This window comes from Rhinolophus sinicus, chromosome 3, assembly GCF_057876585.1.
Source record: "Rhinolophus sinicus isolate RSI-liver-muscle chromosome 3, RSI-T2T, whole genome shotgun sequence".
Lineage (NCBI taxonomy): Eukaryota > Metazoa > Chordata > Mammalia > Chiroptera > Rhinolophidae > Rhinolophus > Rhinolophus sinicus.
This window is the reverse complement of record NC_142503.1, coordinates 131,196,322-131,216,997: the sequence shown is the minus strand read 5'-3', so window position 1 is coordinate 131,216,997 and position 20,676 is coordinate 131,196,322. Positions and strand designations below refer to the sequence as shown.

General features: G+C 37.2%; 1 protein-coding gene across 3 annotated transcripts in view; it reads right to left on the bottom strand.

Annotated features, from left to right (window-relative positions):
• Positions 1-20,676, bottom strand: part of SLC12A6 (solute carrier family 12 member 6) — an 84,279-nt gene that overhangs the window by 11,307 nt on the left and 52,296 nt on the right. For all 3 annotated transcript variants that reach the window (XM_019752867.3, XM_019752868.3, XM_019752869.3), the window contains 13 exons: positions 13,651-13,745; positions 12,388-12,519; positions 11,244-11,390; positions 9,664-9,718; positions 9,037-9,167; positions 8,048-8,289; positions 5,871-6,085; positions 4,839-4,997; positions 4,561-4,659; positions 4,250-4,307; positions 2,192-2,366; positions 1,779-1,897; positions 502-600 (listed from right to left, as the gene is read on the bottom strand). In XM_019752867.3, coding sequence (XP_019608426.1) covers positions 502-600; positions 1,779-1,897; positions 2,192-2,366; positions 4,250-4,307; positions 4,561-4,659; positions 4,839-4,997; positions 5,871-6,085; positions 8,048-8,289; positions 9,037-9,167; positions 9,664-9,718; positions 11,244-11,390; positions 12,388-12,519; positions 13,651-13,745 — 1,726 coding nt within the window. The remainder of the gene's footprint in view (positions 1-501; positions 601-1,778; positions 1,898-2,191; positions 2,367-4,249; positions 4,308-4,560; positions 4,660-4,838; positions 4,998-5,870; positions 6,086-8,047; positions 8,290-9,036; positions 9,168-9,663; positions 9,719-11,243; positions 11,391-12,387; positions 12,520-13,650; positions 13,746-20,676) is intronic.

Here is a 20,676-nt window from a genome sequence, read left to right as displayed (position 1 = left end):
TAAGATGACATTTTCGTGGGTATGTGTTTTGTGGAAGGTTACAAAGCTAGGAAACAGCAGCGCTGACATTTGGACTTAGGTCATCGGAATCCAAAGCTCACACTCTTAACTACTAAATGAAACTGTCATAAGGAAGAGGTTTGAGAATGAAACTGATGAGAATATGAGAGCAAAGACAGAAAGTAATGAAGTCCAGTGCTTGGCTAAGAGGGAAAAGAGATATACAAAGGGAAGTTTGTTTTAACCTGAAGAATGTAGCAGGATGGAAATATTTATTACACACAGTTTTGATCTTTATTCTCAAGTAAGTGCTATCAGTTATTAGAAAGCAATATATAAAAAAAACATGGTGGTAGGTTGGGAATTCAGGTGAGCATTGAAAGTTGAAAGAGCTGGCCAAAAAAAAAATTCTATCAAGAACCCAGAATCTCCTAGTTTTCTAAGTTCAATGATGGACTCTCTCCAAATGTAGGGAAAAAAGAAGAAAAAAATCAGACTTACCAGTGGTAGTAGCGGAACCGGGGTCTCCAGTTGGGTGTTCGAAGTAATGTTTGCAAGGCACAAGCCAAGTTCACAAAGAGGTAACACATGAGAAAAAACCTGGCAGATTAAAAAAAAGAGGAATGACTATTATTGTAAAATGATTCTTCAAGGGCTATTTTAAATAACTGGGGACCTCTGCTGCACTGAAGCCTTTGTTCTAGCTCACTAGTCTTTGATTCAGACTAGGAAGTAGAGAAACAAACTCCTCCCTACAGACCTACTCACCCTCCTATGCCCCCTTGCAGCGATGATACAACCACTCCTCACCCAGATGTTCTTTTTCGTTACTCATCCTTGTCACAATTCACTTATCAAGCCCTACGGATTCTACATATTTAAAAATCTCTACCACTATCACCTTAGTTCAGCTCTCATTGCTTCTTTGCCAGATTAAACAAGCTTCCAATTGGCACTCCCAGCTCAATTTTAGCTTCCTTCTCATCTATCTTTTATATCAAATTGATCATTCTAAAACATAATCATTTTGTTCTCAAAGGATTACCCCCTACTTCCAGGTAAAAGTTCCAGGTCCTGTGTGATCTGGCTCGCCCTACTTCTCTGGTCTGCTGTTCCCCAACATGCACCTTTCACTGTCAAAGCCAAACAGCTTTCAGCTCTCTGGACACACTGCACTATTTCTTCCCTCAATTAGTTCACACGCTTCTCCTGCCCGGAGTCTCTTTCACCCCTCTCTTGCCTCTTGCTTAGCAAACAAGTAACTACTCCTCCTTCAAGATACAAGTGTCACATCCCCCAGAACACCTTTCTTGAGTCTCAGTACATTCCGATGCCTCACTTAAGGGCACGTAGAGCACTCAGCGTGTATCTTTACCCCAGTATTCATCACCCACACAGGGATCGCTGCTTTCTTCATCTACCATCATTTCTTTAAGACTGTGTCTCACTCATCTTTGTATTCCCAGCACACTGCCCACTGCCAGGTAGGTAGTGCGCCATTAGTAAGTCACTGCTGAGTGAATAAAAGCTTACAGTAGTAGTAAAAGCTACCACCTCTTGCTGATGATCAGAAATGAAGGCAAAGAACAACTGAAGTTATATAGATAGGAGGAAACCATGACAATTAGCCTTAAACGAAACTTCTCAGGAATATTTATATTATTTAGATAAGTTACACCTGCACGTGGCTCACTCTGTTGTTACCACTACTGTTATATGCCTGATGAAAATCAACATGTACTACACATCACACAAGCAAGACAGTAACTGGATCTTACATGGAGAGAATTGGGGCCACCAGATCCAGGGAGGCGATAAGGATTCCCAGCTCTGCAATGGCCGCAGTCAGAAGTAAAGCCCAAGTAGGCTCCCCATTGGCTTTGCTGTGACCAAAAACCTGTATATAGAAGGGAAATATCAGACATAGGGTGGGAAGTGTTTGAGTCAATACTCTCTGATTCCTCTGTGCTACAGTTTCAGACATCTGAAAGAATAGTGTTACAATGGTGCCATGTTTTAAACACCTTTACCCAACTCACATATAAATTCATGCTAGAAATTTAGAGCGTCTTGTACTAAAAGCTCAGATGTCTTCATGATATATGATCTAGTAATTCTTAAGCCTATGAAGACCACTGTTTCTCCTAAGACCTAAGGAAAAAGGAAGAGGACATAGGAAAGGGTCACTCACCCTCAGGAAGGGTATGATGTTATCCTTGGCGATTGCCTGCAGGAGCCGCGGTGCACCTGTGAGGCTCTGAAGTCCAGCCCCACAGGTTGAGAAGAAGGAGCCAATGACAATCACCCATGGGGACGGCCAAGATAAGGTACCCACCACCAGATTACCTTTCACAGCATCCCCAAACCTGGGAGAGAAATAAGAGTGGGGAAATTTAATCTGGAAATAACGAGTCTGTTTGGTGCAAGAGGCCTACCTTTCGGCTTATCTTGCCTTTCAACATGCCCTCCTCACTAAGCTTAATTATTTCTAACTTTTGATTAAAAGGGAGAGATACGTGACTTCCTTTCACTTGAACACTTAGAGGCCATTGCAGAGTTATCATTTGGCCTAATTTCAACATTGTTGTGTCTTGGAACAGGGGGACTGAGGAGAGGGAGAGAGACGGGGGAACTGCTGGTGAGTGGAGCAATCAGCACACGCACGACATTTGTTGATTAAGTTCACAGTCTTGTATGGGTGTGGTTTGAGGTGCCCCAAAACAGTTATAATAGCAACATCAAAGATCATTGATCACAGATTACCATAACAAACGTAATAACGAAAAAGTTTGAAATATTATGAGAATCACTAAAATGTGACACAGAGACATGAAGTGAGCAAATGCTACTGGAAAAATGGCGCTGATAGACGTCGTTGATGCAAGGTTGCCATAAACCTTCAATTTATAAAACAAAAAAAACCAAAAACTCAGTATCTGTGAAGAGCAATTAAGTGAAGTGCCATAAAATGAGGCATGAGGATTATTAGGGTTCCTGTCCTCAAGCAACTCAATGATAGCTTGAAACTAGAGTGAGTGATATGAAAACAAGTAGCTGCAATACGGTATGGTAAGCGCAATGATCAAGTATGTTCAATATAGTGGGTGAACAAAGGGAGGAGCAGTCATGTTTAGATGAGTCTGGGAAAGCTTCACAGGATAGAAGACACTTAGTCTAGTCTTAGAAGATGAATATAAGTCATTATAACCCATTCTAAGCAAAAGAAACCTCACAAACAAATAGGTGGATAGATGGAGATCTGAAACAACAGGCACATTTCAGTTATGGCTGGAGCATAGAAAGTTTATAAGGGAATGGTGGGAGATGGGATTAGAAAGAGGTAGACAGCACCAGATCAAAGTAATGGGTCTTAAGGGGCTTTGGCGGGCTCTGAAGCAGGAAGGTTTGTACAATCAAATTTTGCATCTTAGAAAAATCATTCTGGTGGCAGCATGGAAGAAGGATTAGAAGGTTGTAAAACTGTAAGGGTAAATATTACAATAATCTAGGCAAAAGGTCCTAAAGCCCTGTACAAAGTGATAGGGATAAAGAAGAGTGGAAAGAATGAGATCTATTAAGGTGAAAGGTAGAATTTACAGGACTTAGAAACTAACTGGATGAGGGAATTGATAGAAAAAGTCTACGATGAGACGCAGGTTTCTGTTTTGAGAAAGGGGTGAATGGTAAGGTTATTAAATCCCCAGATGGGGAAATGGGAAGAGATATAGCAGGTTTCAGGGAAAGATTTTTCTAGGAATTTCTTGCAAAAATATATTGTATATGCACAGGTGAAATGAAAGGAAAACCACTCAGCAGCCTTCATGAAGGAAATAAAGACAGTAAGTTTCAAGCTTTATTTAGAATGCCCAACAAATAAATACATACTTATGTATCATGAAGGAGATACTAGAGATACTTGAAAGTTAGTTATTTTTACTTGCCTTCCTTTACTTTTGGTCTTAGTTTTCCAACAGCTCTTAATGTTACAGAGAAGTCCTTATTATTCATGCAAATTCACTACTATGTTGAAAAGCTATATTCATTGCATTTCACATATTTATAATATACTGGGTCTTACTACTCACTAGCCTTTTTGGGAAATATACTACACACATTATTTTCTAATTGTAACGTCACAGTAGATACCTCAAGTTGGGTTTTGAGTTTATAACTGTCTTGGGGCTATGTGGAATGATCAGACATAATGGAAGACAGACACATAATTGTCACAAAGAAACCAACTACTCACTTGTCTCTGAGAACAACGCCTTCAATACATGCGCCAAAAAGGACAACATTACTTAAATCTACCATATTGAGAGTTAAGGAAACTGACATTCCCCCTTTAAGACGAGACAGAAATATCACTCAGTATTTTTTTCTATCAGTAAACGAGTTGTTAAATTCACTAATTCTATAAATCCTTTCTTGAATTTTAAAAATGAGGTGGGTAGATTATCTGGTGAGAAATACGGTTGTAGAAAGCAGGTATATTGATCACCCTAATTCTACTTGATATTCTTATGACTAAGACCCAGGTTAGATCCATGAAAAGGATACAGACAAAGGAGGTGGTCAGAATGGCAAGGATAGTGCCAATGGGAATAGACTTTTGAGCATCTTTCAGATCTCCAGATCTGTTTGATCCAGCCATGATACCTGCAGAGAAGGAAAAAAGAACAAATTAATTTGTTGAGTTCCTGGACATTTTGAAATTCACACTGACACCAAAGACTAAAGGCAAATCTAGGAACCCTGGGAATATAATTCTGTCTCTTGGGAAAAATCACTCCTTGGGTCTGATATCTTCTACAATAAACAATAGCCCAACTGCTTACCTGTGACAGAGGGAAAGAAGATCCCCACCAGAAGAGTGAAGGAGGTGGTTATGTCAACAAGGACATACTCATGATTTAAGCTCCCTAAAACATCAGAAGATTTGGCTGAAGGCTTTTCAAGGATCTCTCCCTTTGGTAGATAATTACTCCAAAGATTCTCTGCAGTGGGAAAAAAAGGGGGATATAAGCAGCAGTATGGAAAGAAGATAATTAGTAATTTTCTACCTAAACAACCTTCTAAATCAAACTCCATATACATATATATACACACACACACATATGTATATAAATATGTGTATATATATATAAATAGATAGATATAGATATATATAGTTTTTAAAGGTATGTCTGTTTCTACATGAGCACACATATATGCACACACATATGGTACAATAAGCACACATAAATAAAAACTAATGCCCTTTCAAATATAATTCGGCAGAATGTTATGGTACATACAAATGCAGTTAGGTGTACTAATGCAAATTAGTAAAACTTAAGTAGTCTGAAGCTAAATGCCCTTCAAAGCTTTTTTTTTTACTTATCAATGCTGTTTCTAACACCTTAGTGTAAACTTGCTTACGTGCAAAGAAATTTGTGGACCTAACAGTTAGAATAGAAGTCACTTAAGGAAAGTGATTCAGAAATTTAGCTGAGTTAGGAAAACACATATGCAGACGTGGTGACATTAAAATATAATACCACCATTCTAGCTGTCACTGCAGGAAGAACACTAGCAATTTCACAATAACACAAAGAATATTTTATTGTCTTATCATAGGTTAAAAGTGATTTGCTCAGCTCTGCTCTCAAAGGGAGGTAATTTTTAGCAGAAAACACTGCAGGGAGTCCTGAAAAAGGACAAATTCACTAATAAAAAAGCAGAAAGTGTTGGTTTAAGAGCTGTGTGCTGAGCTTAAGAGAAGTGGGACCTGCAGTGAGTCTTCATGGACTATAGAAAAGTCTAATATGGTAGAGCCCATTTTACTCAAGAGAAAAAGGAAAACCTTGTCCAGAAATCTCCTAACTTACCCGTAATGACACCACTAGCCAATCCAGGAATGCCCTGGATTGAAGTGACATTATTGTGAACAAAGTATTCGTCACAGGTGGCATTGAAAAACTGACTTGAGTTACAGAAGAAGCCCCATAACTTTGATGGCACTGTCATGTTGTTCATTTCCTTGGTCTTAGAGCAAATGTCAATATGTCTTGATGAAAGGGTGCGGTTACCCAGCATGCAGACCCTAAGTAAAAACAAACAGGGAGAAAGATGAAGCAAAGGAAAAATATTTTTTTAAAAAGAAGATGGGTTAGAAATAAGTTAGTAAATAATAAATCTGTTAGTAAAGGAAAAAAATATCTTTAAGAGCTTCTACTGTCTTGGATGGGAAAGAAACAAATAGTTATTAACTAGTTCTGTAAATGGTGACTTACATTTTCTGCCAATTTAATCCTTACAGTGCTCTCATATATAGTATTTCTATTTTGTGGATGGAGGAACTGACGTTTAGGGAGATACAAGTAGTCTGCCTGAGGTCATACAGATGGTAAATGATAGTGACAGAATTTGTGCTGACTCATCTTCCAAAATTTCTAGGTTATTAACCAATTTTTAGGTCTAAAAGAATTCTAGACTCCTTTTGTTCTAACAAGAAAATAATTTCCCCTAATTTTATTTTTGGCCCATAAAAGCCTTATGTTTATAACAAACCCCTTGAAAATGTTATGCTAAAGGTCAAACCTTCTAGCTGCTATTTGGAGGAAGACAGCTTGGCTAGAATTAAAAAGCACATACCTCTGTGGCCTAAGAGAAAACTGTTTTTGAATTTAAGCCTAGACCCAGTGGGAGTGAGGGTATTTAAGGCTAATACAAATATTCACTGCTGATTTTATCTTTTTCTTTAACCCAGAGATATAAATAAGAACAAAGGAATAATACCACCTACAGTTAAAATCCCTCTCAGGAAGAACAAAGCAACTTTTTAAATCTGCAAAATGATAGCATACATACATAATGAACCATGGGCCCAATACTCAGCTTCAACAACTCGCAACATTTCCCAGTATTGTTTCATGTACTCCTCTAAGTTTTTTTAATTTTGTTTTGCTGGAATACTTTAAAGAAAATATCACACATCATGACCTTTTATCCACAAAAAAAAAAAAATAGACAGAAGAAGCATCAACAGAGAACTGGGAACAAAATGGAATTTTTCAAGTTAAGATATAGCCAGAATGCAACCTCAGTATTTGTATGACTAAAATGGATCTTCAGCTAGTCTGCAGTCCCTAGATGAGCAGACTAAAAATTTATGATGGAATCTATTGCTGACATCATTTATCATAGTAGAAGAAATACTTACTGGACTGGGAGTAAGAAAAATCACAGGGTTTGTGTTCGTGCTCTGCCATTAATTAACTTGGGGGCAAGTCATCTTATGCACCTGATCTTTCATCTTGGAAAAATCTACTTTTCTGTAATCGAGTTAAATCAACACAGGACTCATGAGCTTGAACCCCGGATGATCCAGATGACATTTCAAAGACAATCCCTACACCAAGCACTGATCAGTCCCTAGGCTACTAGTCAAATGGAAGACAGGTAAGCCAGTGGTTACAGATCTGTACAAATCCATTACTACTTCAAAAAATATACTTCAAGGTACCTGCACTACTCATGATATAAAACATAATCTACACACAGATAAATAGAAATGCAAATGATGTGACATTTATTTCCCTTTATTTTATAGGAGTAGGAAGTCCACTATGGTACTAACAGAATTAAAAATTTAATGAATTACAAATATTTAGGTAGGAATTTAGGTTTCCTTTGACTCTCTTGATTTTTCAATAATAAAATGAATCCAACGTTTAAATACTTTATAAGGTTGCTGACAATAACTATACTGTTTGCAAAGCCCTTCACGAATAGTTCAAATATGCACAATCATTATCAGAGGGTTTTGAAAAACCATAATATCAATACCCAAATGATAGTTACAGCTGCCAGTTCTATGCTTGGAACGTAGGGAAGACGATCAACATGACATGGTTTACTGGGAAGCTTCTGCCTAGATGCCAGCTGGGCTTATCCAAAAGGAAAATCTCAGAGAGACTGAACTTTTAACTTGAAATGATCACATCATCAGATATTGTCAGTGACTACTGAGTAATAATGGTTAATCAGAGAGACAGACACGTACGGGAAGTGTGGAGGGGCAAAAGACGACTTAATGGCTCCAGCATAGATGGCCAAGATGGACACAATGACACAGGCCAGAAAGAGTGAGGCAAACTTGTTCACATAGCGTACGCCGATGAATACCACCAATACCATGAGGACCAAGAAGGCTGTGCCATAGACACGCATGTTGTTTAGCATGGCTGCTGATTCCTTGAATGCATCATCACTACGAAAGATGGCAGCCCGGGGGACAATATATACCTGTTAAGCAAAAGAAGTAGAATATGAGGTAATTTCAAAGTAGTCAAGTAAAAGGATGTTGTAGTTTGCATTTGCCTTCACAAAGGTAAGCACAGCTGAGACAGAAAATGGCTGGAGACTTAGCCTAATTCCATAGGACCTAGAATGCCTACAGAAATGGGATATCACTGATTTTTTTAAAAGTCTACATGATTCTCTGACCACCTATATTTCCAAATGGAAAAACAAGGACTACATTAATAACTTATCCAAAGGGTTATATAAAATAATTGTAACAATTCTCTTGGGTCCTACTTCTGCTCTCATTAGTTAAAAAAGTAAAAAAATATATCCCAGTGAATAAATACAAAAATAAAAAAAAGGTTTTATTTCATTAAGATAAAGATATCAAAAAAGATAACTTTATTTCACTTTTTCCCCATTAGCACAAGTCTTGCTTGAAGACTTTTAACTTCTTGGTTGAGGTGGTAGGGTGGCAGTGATTGAATGGAGGGGAAGGAGCAGGCAGGCAAAAAATACCCTCAACCTTTCTGCCTCACAGTCACACTAGGAGGCCTACATGTGTCTGCAAAACGCGAGACAGTGAGGCGCAATCAAACGAGGTAGCCTGTAACAGGCTACCTGATTACAGTCAATCACTTGATTGTACCTATACCTGATCTCTCAGAAGATTTGATATCAAAGCACAAAATAAATCCAAATCTATGCATTGTCCACCCTGTACAACACAATTAAGTCATTACTCACCAAAAAAATTTCAATGGCACCAAGGATATACATAGCTGCTGCAAATGTGGTACCAAGATAAAAGCAGAGGCCAACAGCCCCACCAAACTCTGGGCCCAGGGCTCGGGAAATCATAAAGTATGAGCCTCCAGCTAAGAGACAAAATAGAAGGTGGTCAGGATAAAGAAAATACATTAGTAAGAGGAATGTAAACGAATAGTAAAAAGAATAAAAATATGCATGAAAGATAAATGTTTCAGGTTTTTGAAAATGCTGAATGTGATAAAAAGATTTGCTAGTGGGAAGTAAAAGATGAAACCTTTATGGTGGGATATACTGCATAACTAATGCTCTACAGGAAGCAGCACAATTTGCCAGTATTAGAAAAATATCAGAGAATATTTACTACAGGCATGAGATAGCCCGATAAAATATATTCTAAGTAAAAGAATCTAACAATGCAATGGAAACTAAAGATTCTAGCTTTAAAAATAGATTTTTTAATGAAGGTATTCTAAAAAGTCAAATTGTATTAGTGTCTATGGCCAACAGACTAAATAGCATTCTATTCCTGGGAAGTGTGCACCTCTGGCTTTCCAGCATAAACATACAGTAATCACTGATGTCCTCTGAAGTCCGCCTACTGACCTGGCACCACCCCATTAGTCGCAATGGCACTCATGGAGATGGCAGTCAACATTGTCTGTAAAGAAAGGGAAGGGAGAAGATTGTTACTGTATGAAAAGGACATTCCTGTACTACCTTCCCATTTATGGACCTCAGAGCACTTATCGAATATTTACCTCTATCTACTTTTATGGAGGGAGTTGTCTGTCATACCCAATGGTATGGAAATGAGGTGATGTGGTTCAAGTCTTTACATTAGTCACACTACTACTACCTGGAGTGTTCTGTTAAAATGCCGTTGCCTCATAATTAGCAGGTTAGGTGCTGTTAAAACCACTGATCTCCCTGGATCTCCTAGTTAAAACAACTTGGAAAACAGACTAGAAGCTGACTAAAGACTGGCTACAATAAGAACGATATTCAGTACAGAAGGAAACTACTGAAGACTTCTGAGCTCATTAAGAACTGTATTTTAAAAATATTAGCTGGTAGCAGAGTACAGAACGGACTGCAGATAGGGAGTAGATGGAAACAGAGTGACTTGTTAGTCGGCTATTATAGTAGTTCAGTGAGAGGTTTAAGGACTGCAGTGGTAGTAGTGGAAATATAAAGAAAGGGCTGAATGTAAGAGATTTCAGAGGGAGACATGATTGGCCTTGGCAAGGCCAATGGTGAGAGGCAATAGGGAGCCGAACACGGCCCCAAAATTTCAAAACTAAGAAAGTGAAAATAAAAATGATGGTAGCAATAATTTTAAGTTGTCAGTGATATGGACCGTGACTGCTTACTCTGCTCTGTACTCAGCTGAGCACAATGCACATGGAGAGTATCAAATACATGGTGACGGACTGAGAACTGACTCTGGGTGGTGAACACACAATGCAATAGACAGATGATGGTGTTATAGAAATATACACTTGACACCTATATAATTTAACTAACCAATATCACCCCAATAAATTTAATAAAAAAAGTAAAAAGAATAATAGAGGTCAGTTGATAGCTGAATAAAATAATAATTAAAAAAATAATCTGTCAACTTATAAAAATTCATATATGTAGTTGGGAAATATAGATAAAAAGAATTTTAAATTACAGGAAGATCAAAATGTTCTCAGTATGGTGGAGAGAAGACCTGGAAAAAACATCTGAATTTTCGGTGAAGAGATACCGGATGAGACTTCCAAATAAAACAAATACTCTTCACCCCCAAATAACAATCAGTTTTGTTTTTCAACACAATACTGGAGCAGTACATCCTATTTTCTAACACATTTTTCTGTTCACAACTTTGGTGCTATCAGGCTCAAATGTGTGTATTCTGAATTCTTTGTAGGCTGTATTTTCTACTTCCTGTAGACATTTTCCATTATAACTTCTAGTACATTACATTATACATATAAACAGTGAATAGCTGACACTAAATAATGAAAATCCTGACACTAAATAATGAAAATCCTTTCAATTTTAATATCAAAATAATCTCTCCTGTTGAAATGAAGCTAAGTATTCTTTGTTTCATTCCCAAAGACGTCAAGTGCATACACTCTTGAGTGCTCGCAAGGTTCTACGTTATCTCCAGGAGACACGTCAGGACTTACACAACAGCAGCAGATAAGGACAATTGCAAAGGACTGCAGAACTCCAGCTGTGCCCACTACCCATGTAAGGCGCAGAAACAGTATCACTCCAAAAATATTTTGTAGACACGGGAGGTAGACACCCATGAAGGTACCCATTTGGGGGCTCTGGAAACAAAGATGTTGACAAAAGAAAAAATTATAGTCATCTAAAAGAGATGTCTTTGTCTCTTTACTTCTACATAAAAACTTGCTGCCAAGCTACCTTATTAATCTCAAAGCAATGTCTTAACAGAGGCACATATAAAATCTCCATCTTAGAAATGTCTATCCCCATCGCTTTTATTATTCCTAGAGCTATACATTTTTACATTTCATAGGTCCCTACATGTTTTTATATAGGCATCTGACTACAAATAAACTTTTAAGTACACCTTAACAACTTATAATTATCTGGTGTTCAAAGCTTTTAGCTTTCTCTTTTCATTTAAAAATAGAATAATGGCTTGATCTTCAGAATTTGGTATAAATTCTTCATAATAGTTGGTAAAATAAAGATCTGAGAGTCATTTTACCCCTTATCAACCAAAAAGGTAACTTGTAATATTGTTCCATATTTTCATTTTGAGAAAAAACCTGATATTTGGTCTTTGAAAAACCCAACAACTTCACAACAAAGAGATAGCATTGGCAGATGGGCATGGACACTCTTCTTTTGAAGTTCTGTTCCCTCTCACTGCAATGCTCTCCTCTCAGCTATCACATGGCTCATTTCCTCATATTAGTTAGGTCTCTGCTTGAATATCACCCTATCAGAAGGCCTTCCCCTGACAAAAACATAGTAATACCCTCAGCCCTGGCTTCCTTGCTGGCCAGTCTCTTTACCCTGCTTATTATTTTTCTTAGAGCATTTATCAACACTTAATATGTTATATATTTTAATATAGTTAAAACATCTTAAGGACTGTGTCACCACACTAAAATTCAGATTGCATGACAGTGGGACATTGTACGTTCTGTTTTTGCTATGACCCCAGTGCCCAGAACAGTGCCTGGCACTTATCAAGCATTCAATAGTTATTGAGCATAGAGTGATGCCCAGGGTATTTCCTCCTTTCTTACATAAGGGGCTCTTTTTATTTATCCTGGTTTTCTAAGGCCTCACCTTGGTGGGCTTCTTTTTCCCTTCAGTGATGTTCTCTGCCTCTTCATGTTCCTTTGCTCCTTGAGTCAGATTAGTGTAATTGGCCATGCGATTGAGGAGAGAAGACACCTTTGGTCTGGTGTCCATTTCTTCCTATAAAACCAGAAGTATGGAAGACATAAGTGATGAAGAACACACTAGAAATAAGGATCAAAATGACCACTCTACCAGAAAATTGCAAAGTAAGTGAGAAAATATTTCACAAGTAAACATTTTAAGAAAATTTATCAATGAGACTTTATTCCTCCCCATTAAAATATCACACTTTATCAGGGGTACATGAATCCTTATAAATTCTTAAATGAAAAGCCTTATGATTCTTTCCAATAATTTAACTTTACAGTAAAAACAAAATCATACTGGCCCTACAGACAGTTGTAACCTCATGAAGAACATTGATAATATGATCTTTAACCATAATACCCCCCCTTTCTTTAGGCTACTAACATTTGACTAACATTTATGGCTATTATTTATAGCACCAAGAATGGACAGATCAATGAAAAACTTCTGTGACTGAACTAAATATTCACCTAAGACCTCTACTTGATGGAAGATGAGAGAAAATATCATTTAAAAAATAGGCACAATGGGGGGAGGGGGGTTCACACAGTGTGAGGGATATAAATGATAAACATCTAAGTATTACTTTGTCTTGTGTACCTGAAACTAATAAAAAAACAATAATTTAAAAAAAAAAAGGCACAATGAAAGAAGTGGCACTCACATCCAAAGCCAAACAAAGGCAGTGCTGGAATAAACTAGGTTCCTTTCCACAACCAGGCTGCAGAGCCCAGACTGACTAAGACATACAGCTCCTCTAAATCTAGCAGTCTGTTCCACTACACTGACTTCTGGTTAATAGTTCGAAGGTAAGTTCGAAGGTAATTGATAGTTTTCCCAAACAGAGTTGAAGAATATACTACTTTATACTTAGAAGATAATTCCAAAGTAAACACTGAAATCCCAACTGAATTAGATAGCAAGGTTCTCTATATGCCTGCAATGTAAACATTCCTCTTCTTTACTTCATAGAAATTTGTCTACCCATTAATGAGCAATAATTAGATCATATAGATTAAATCAATTACAATGACAAGTTATAAGTATTATAACAGTTATTAGATTATCCAGCCGGTACTGTTTTAAAACTAAATGAGGTAGAAAACAGTATCTTGAAAACTGTTCCTGAAGTCTCTTCCCTAGTTTCCTCCCAAATATTACCTCAAAGAGTGCCAAGTTTTTATCAAAATATTCATCTCCTTCTTCATAATTGGAATTATTGAGATACGCATTTCGAGCTTTCCTATGCCCATCATCTGGAAAAAAAGTAAAACAAGTTAGTTTTTCACTGGTATTGAAGAAGCACTGGCACAAAACAACTGTACGTTGTCTCTGTAGCAATAGAACCCATTTTCATATCCAAATTTTAATCTTGAGCGTGGTAGAACTCAATCAGCAGCGCTTGGAGAATGTGGCTCCCTCTCCAACAAGAGCAAAAACAAATCTCTAAGAAGTAAAAATGGGTCCTTCCTTTTCTTAACAATGAAGACTTCTGGAAACACTATTCTCTTAGGATTCTAGCCTAGCAGGCTCTCTTAAAGTCACCGAAATACAGGATGAAAAAAAACCCAGAATACTTACTGAGTAACTAACTACTCAACACTATGCTAGACTTGGGCTACTTTCCACACTGTTGCTGTTGACAATGGCAGTAAAAGCTCTCTGCCTCCAGGGCTGTCTGGCCTTTTGTAAATGACATTAGCTCACTTCACCAAGTATTATTTTTATACAAACGCTTGCCACATATTTTTTTATGTTAAAAGACGTACCCCACAAGAATTTGGTGAACCAGATATAAAGAAAAAAGAGACTGGGTTCCCTGAGACAGTAGTGTTTATGTTATCTGAGCACTTACTTAACTTTGATTCTTTATCATGTAAGTTATATAATTATAATTGTCTGGTGGAAGAGAAATAAAGAGAATTTAAAAAACATGCAAATGTCATTTAGAACTAAGATTTTCTTTTATTTTATTTTATTGGGGAATGCTGGGGAGCAGTGTGGTTCTCCAGGGCCCATCAGCTCCAAGTTGTTGTCCTTCAATCCAGTTGTGGAGGGCGCAGCTCAGCTCCAAGTCCAATCGCTGTTTTCAGTTTTTAGTTGCAGGGGGCACAGCCCACCATCCCATGCAGGAATTTAACCGGCAACCTTGTTGTTGAGAGCTCGCGCTCTACCCAACTGAGCCATCCGGCCCCCTCTTAGAACTAAGATTTTTAAATATTGAGGAAATAGATACCAATATAAAATTTTTTTTAAATTAAAGTTCTATAGCCTTAAATAAATATAAGTTGAGCTTGGGAAATAGGCAACATGCTATCAAAATAACTGGGTCATGCATGCCAAAGAACAGAAGAGCCAACCTGAAAGGGTTCCCACTGGCTAAAAGTGGAATAACATGACCACTAAAAATAAATAATGCAATGGATTGAAATGCAAATATATGAAACATCTAAAATGATATTTTAAAAATCTAGTCACTGTTTCAGAGTTGCTAAAAAAATGTAACTCTGAAAAATAATAAATGTAAAGAATCAAGCAGTTATCCATCCTTTCCTATACCAACTGTATTTCAGGGTAACTAGCTAAATAAAATTTCATTGTAAAATAAAATCCCAGTTTTCAACCCCTAATGAAATAATGGATCTAGGCAATGACCATCAATGGTTGCTAAAACGATAAGGTGAAAAGCTGAGGTAGAACTTTATAATGGATGGATCAGGGTGATCTGGAACCCACTGATCAATCTTAACATCACTAAAAGTGGGACAACACAATCTCCTAATGCAATACAATGAAAAGTACACTGTGCAACCTTTGATGTATCTGGACTAAAACAATGGAAGTTAAATCTAATCAAGCCTTTATATCTAAGGGCCAGTTCACAGAAAACAGGAGGAACGTGTTAAACACCACCACAAAAATGCAATCATCAACTTCAGAATGTGGCAAATTCTACATGAGAAATATCTGATTTCTTCAACAAACAAATGGCATAAAATAAAAAAGGTGAACTTATAAATTAAAAGCGACTTAAGCGATATACCGACCAATTGCAAGGTATGAAACTTGTTAGAATCCTGACTCAAACAAATCAAATGTAAAATGATATTTTGGAACAATTAGAAATTTGAATATGGACTGATTATTAATTTTTTTAAGGGTAACTAAAATCATACGATGTCTGGAATTTTCTTTATAATATTCCAGGAAAATAGTTAGGTGGGGGCTTGAAGACATTATTGAAGCTGGGTAATGGGTTCATGGACATTCATTATGATAGTCTCCTTTTCTATACCTTTGGAAACTTCCATAATAAAAAGTTATAAAAAGAAAGGAAAATGTAATTTTCCTCTGTAATGGTTCCAGAAAATTCTAAAGAGAATGACACAGATTAAAATGATCACTTTTGAGTTATTCATTTATTCAATTAATTCAACAAGTATTTAAGTTCTTATTGATATGCTGGGCACTATTCTAGGCCCTGAGCACAGAGCAGTGGGCAGGCAATTAATGATGCTGCTATAACTGTGAGTATACCGAAGTAACAGAAGACAGAATATAAGTAAAAACAAAAAACAAAAAAAGGCATTTCAAGAAGCAATAAGTTCAATGAGATAGGTACTGAGATAGATTATCACTAGGAAAGGGAAGGACAACTTCAGGTAAGATCACTGGGGCGCAGGTAAGCAGGTTCTCCAGAATTTAAAAACAAAGAAAAATACTGATTTCTAGTATCTGCCAATTTCCATGGTGTAAATACTCACACATCCCAATTTTAAACTACTAATGTGAACTCAATGAACATGGTTTTGGGAGAAAGCTCAATTGGCTCTCATAAGCTGGTATGAGCCGGCTGTAGCATATCCTTGGTGTAAGGTGGTCAGGAAGAGCCTGCATTTCAGGCAGGGGGAATACCAGTATCGCACAGTGTGTGTGGGCTAGGAATATGGGCATAGCTTAGTGGACACTCCACTTCACAGTCTCCCATGAGCCACCAATCAAGTGTCTGCCAGAGCTGGTCTCATTCGAAGGCCTTGGAAATATCCACTTCCAAGCTCATTCACATTGTTGTTGGTGGGATTCAGTTCTTTTCAGGCTGTTGTCTAAAAGCCTCTTTTAGTTCCTTGCAACATGGGCCTCTCCACAGGACAGCTTACAGCACAGTAGCTGTATTCCCTCAAAGCAAGTAATCAAAGAGAGCCAAAGAGAGAGTGCAAGAGAGATGTCACAGTCTTTTGGTAATCTCATTTTGAAAGTGACACCGTTTTTGCCATATTCTATTAATTAGAAGAAGTCATTAAGTCCAGCCCTTACTCAAAGGGGAGAGGATTACACAAGAGCATGACTACCAGGAAGAAAGCCAATCGAAGAGGCTGCTTACAACATCCATCCATCCATGCATCCATACATCCAGCCAGCCATGCATCCATCCATCCTTCCATCCATCCATCCATCCATCCATCCATCCATCCATCCATCCAACTATCCATCCACCCACCCATCCATCCACCCACCCATCCATCCATCTACGCATCCCTTAAAATATTTGAGGCAAACATGGATAGAACTATAGTGAGAACCTGATAAATCTACCATTACACATGGAGACATTTAACATACTTCTCTCAATAAATGATGGATAAAGCAGATAAAATAAGCAAGGGTAAAGAGATTTGACTAACGCACTGAATAACCTTCATCTAATGGGCATAATGTTCTGTATCCAAAATTAGAGAATGTTCATTTCAATCAAACATACATGGAAAGTTTATAAAAAGTTACATACTAGATCTTAAACACTGAACAAATTTCATGTCCGTGAATTTGATCTATAAAAACAATTAAGTAGGAATTTAATTATTAAAAGATAAATTTTAAATTCCTTGCAAATTTAGAAATAAAACAACTCAAGTTATTTAGAATGCCAAACAACTCAAGGATAAAGACTAAAATACTTAAAAATTTGAATGACACTGAAAGCACCACCTATTGAAACTTGTAGGATCCAGCAAAAGGAGCACTTCAAAAGAAAGTTAGTGCCTTAAAATTGTACATTAGTATAGTAAAAATAAAAATTATATGAGCTATGTACCTATTTCAGGAAGCTAGAAAGACAGCAGAATAAATCCCAAGACAATAGAAGGAAAAAGATAGTAACTATACTAGCTATCTTTTGGTTAAATGTCCTTTTCTGTTTTACGTAAATCTCTTGTAAACAACAAGAACCATATTTTTAAAAATCTGACAATCTTGTCTTTTTAATTGTCAAGTTTAGTGATCAACCTTTGCAGTACTTGGATTAGATTATGCCTTCTTTTTATTTCTTTGTCCTTCTTTCTCTATGATTCATTCTCATTTTCTCTTTCTGGATTTTTTGTTTGTTTTTTTCCCTTATTCCATTTTTCCTCTCAGAGTTTCTATTCTTTCTATTCTTTTAGCAACTATCCTTAAAATTTTACCACATATTTTACTTTAAAAAAAAAAATAACTAAGTGAGTTAAACAATAGCTTGTCAGCTTCCCAAACAACACAAATTTTTTTTTTTTTTTTTTTAACAGACTTTCAAACACTTCAGTTCCAACTCTCTCCTCTGGACTTACATATTATTGTTCAATATTTCCAGTAGTCTATTTTTTTTTTTTTTACTCCACAAGTAAGACACTGAAATTATATCAACAAGACAACATTGCCTTGGGTCAAGGGCCAGGTTTACCTTGTCATTTGTTCAATATTGTTTGTTGCTTTTCAGAGTACTAGTCTTTTGGGATCATTTTCCTTTTACTTGAGGTACATTCTTTAGAATTCCTTTCAAGGAGGGTTTCTCAAACTCAGCACTATGAAATGTCAGATCAAATAATTATTTACTTGGGGGAACTGTCCAGTACATTGTAGGATGTTTAAGGGCTTCCCTGGTCTCTACTCACTAGGTGCCAGTAGCATCTCCAGTAGCGAGATAAAAAAAGGTCTACATATTTCCAAATATCCCCTAGGGGGCAAAATTGTCCCTAGTTGAAAACCACTAGTTTAGAGCAAGTTTTGTGGTGAAAAATGTCCTCAGCTTTTATATACCTACAATTGCCTGTATTTTGCCCTTATTCCTGAGTGTCCTGATAAGCATAATTCTAGGATAATAAAACTTTTGCAAACACTTTAAAACATTGTTATGTTTTGCTATGGAGAATACTTCTGCCATTCTGTTGTTCCTTTCATGTCTTTTCTCTGTGGCTGCTTTCAAGATCTTTTCTTAGGTGCAGCTTTCATTAAGGTATGTCTAGGTGTAGTTTCCTTTTTGTTCACAAACACTCTTCACCTGTTTCTAATCTACTGTTTAATTTCTTCATTTTTTTATATCAATTATATTTCTCTTTTAGAAGTTCTATTTGTTTTCCTTCTCTCTACAGTCTTTGATTTCTGAGTAGTATGCTCATCTTTCCTAATTGCACCCTTTATTGTTTTAATAGTTTTGTATCCCAGACTCAGGACCATTTCATCCCTCTTGGGGGTTACAGGAGCAGGAGTCCCAGCTTCAGCACGCCATTTCCCCGCAGTTTAACAGCCTTACAATATTCTTGCTGTAAAAATCTGGCCTCAGAACATTCCTGCCCCATCCTGCTGCCTACTGGTCCAATCCACCTCCTAGCAGCTCTGGCTCCCATTGCTGCAGTCCTGACACATCTGTTTGGGGCCACTTTACTCTCAAGTTTCAAGTGCAGCCACCTTAATTTTCAGAATTCTGTTCCTGGCTATTTCTCGTCCAACTCCCATTTACTCGCTTGCTTCCTTTTGTAGAGGCAGAAGAATGTCCTTGGAGACTTTGTCTACGTTTATAAGACCAATGATGCCTCCAAGATTGTCCTACCCAAGGTCTACTTGCAGTGGTGCTGCGGAATGGGAGGGTCCCACAGAGCTCCTGGCCAATCAGGCAAGGCAAACAGCTCTCATTAGGAGTGGTTAACTGAAAGGCACGGATCAATCAGGCATAAAATCAGGAGTGGTTATACAGAAAGGCATCGATCAATTCTCGGTCTGAATATCTTGGTGGGAAATCATGCAGTACAGCATGTACAGCCTTCGGAAGTCTGGGTCTCTACTGTGACCCCAGGAAACTCCAAATAGAATGGGAGTTCTAGAATTTCTGAATAACAAATAATCTTATTCTGCAGGAACTAAGAACTGAATCCATATGTGCTAGGGCTGTTTCAGGATACCAAGAAGATTCCTTTGGAGGATACCTACTGAGACTGGCCTCAGTAATGCTTTGAATTAAACGGCCTAGCAGATCACTATTATGTTTCTCATTTTCTCATTTTCCTATCCAAATAATGCTGATATTACTGTGAAACTCACCGGCGTTTCATTACACAATTCAAATGAAAACTGATAGGAGTACCATTGGTTCTACTAAAGATTTCAGATTTCCATTTTTTTATGGTACACATTTTTTTGTAAACAAAAAAATGGTTACCAAATGTCTTGCTCTTTATAAAAACTTTACTGTTGTGGTGCTATTACTTCTATAATGTTGCTTTTGTCAGTTACCACTTACACTGCAGTGTGTGCCTACAGTAAATCTCAAATTCTTCCCTTAGCCTCCTGGTCTTGTTAAATGGCCTTTTGCTGGTGTGAGCTGGGCAGGAGAGAAGTAAATGTACTTAATTTTCCTTGGCACAGGACTGGGTTTGAATTATGCGACTATGTGAAAATGAAAGGTTGTCTCAAATGTTATAAATTATATTTTTTATTTTTGAGTTTGAATCAGTAGCCAAATAAGAGACACACATTATGATTGGTTGCTGTATCTCTTAAGCTTTAGCCTTCTCTTTTTCTTTGCAATTTATTTGAAGAAATGTGTCATTTGTTCAGTAGTTTCTGATGGTCTGAATTTTGAGGATGGCATCCATGTGAGGTTTAACTTTTTCTTTTTAAGATAAAGTTTATTGGGGTGACAATGGTTAAAGATGTGGTATATATACACAATGGAATACTATTCTGCCGTAAGAAAAGATGAAATAGTGCCATTTGCAGTAACATGGATGGATCCTGAGATTATTATGCTAAGAAAAATAAGTCAGAAAAAGTTGAGAGCCATATGATTTTACTGATATGTGGGATATAAAACTGAAAGCAACAAAGGAACACAACAAACAAAGAAACAAAAACTCATAGACAGACAGTAGTTTAGTGTTT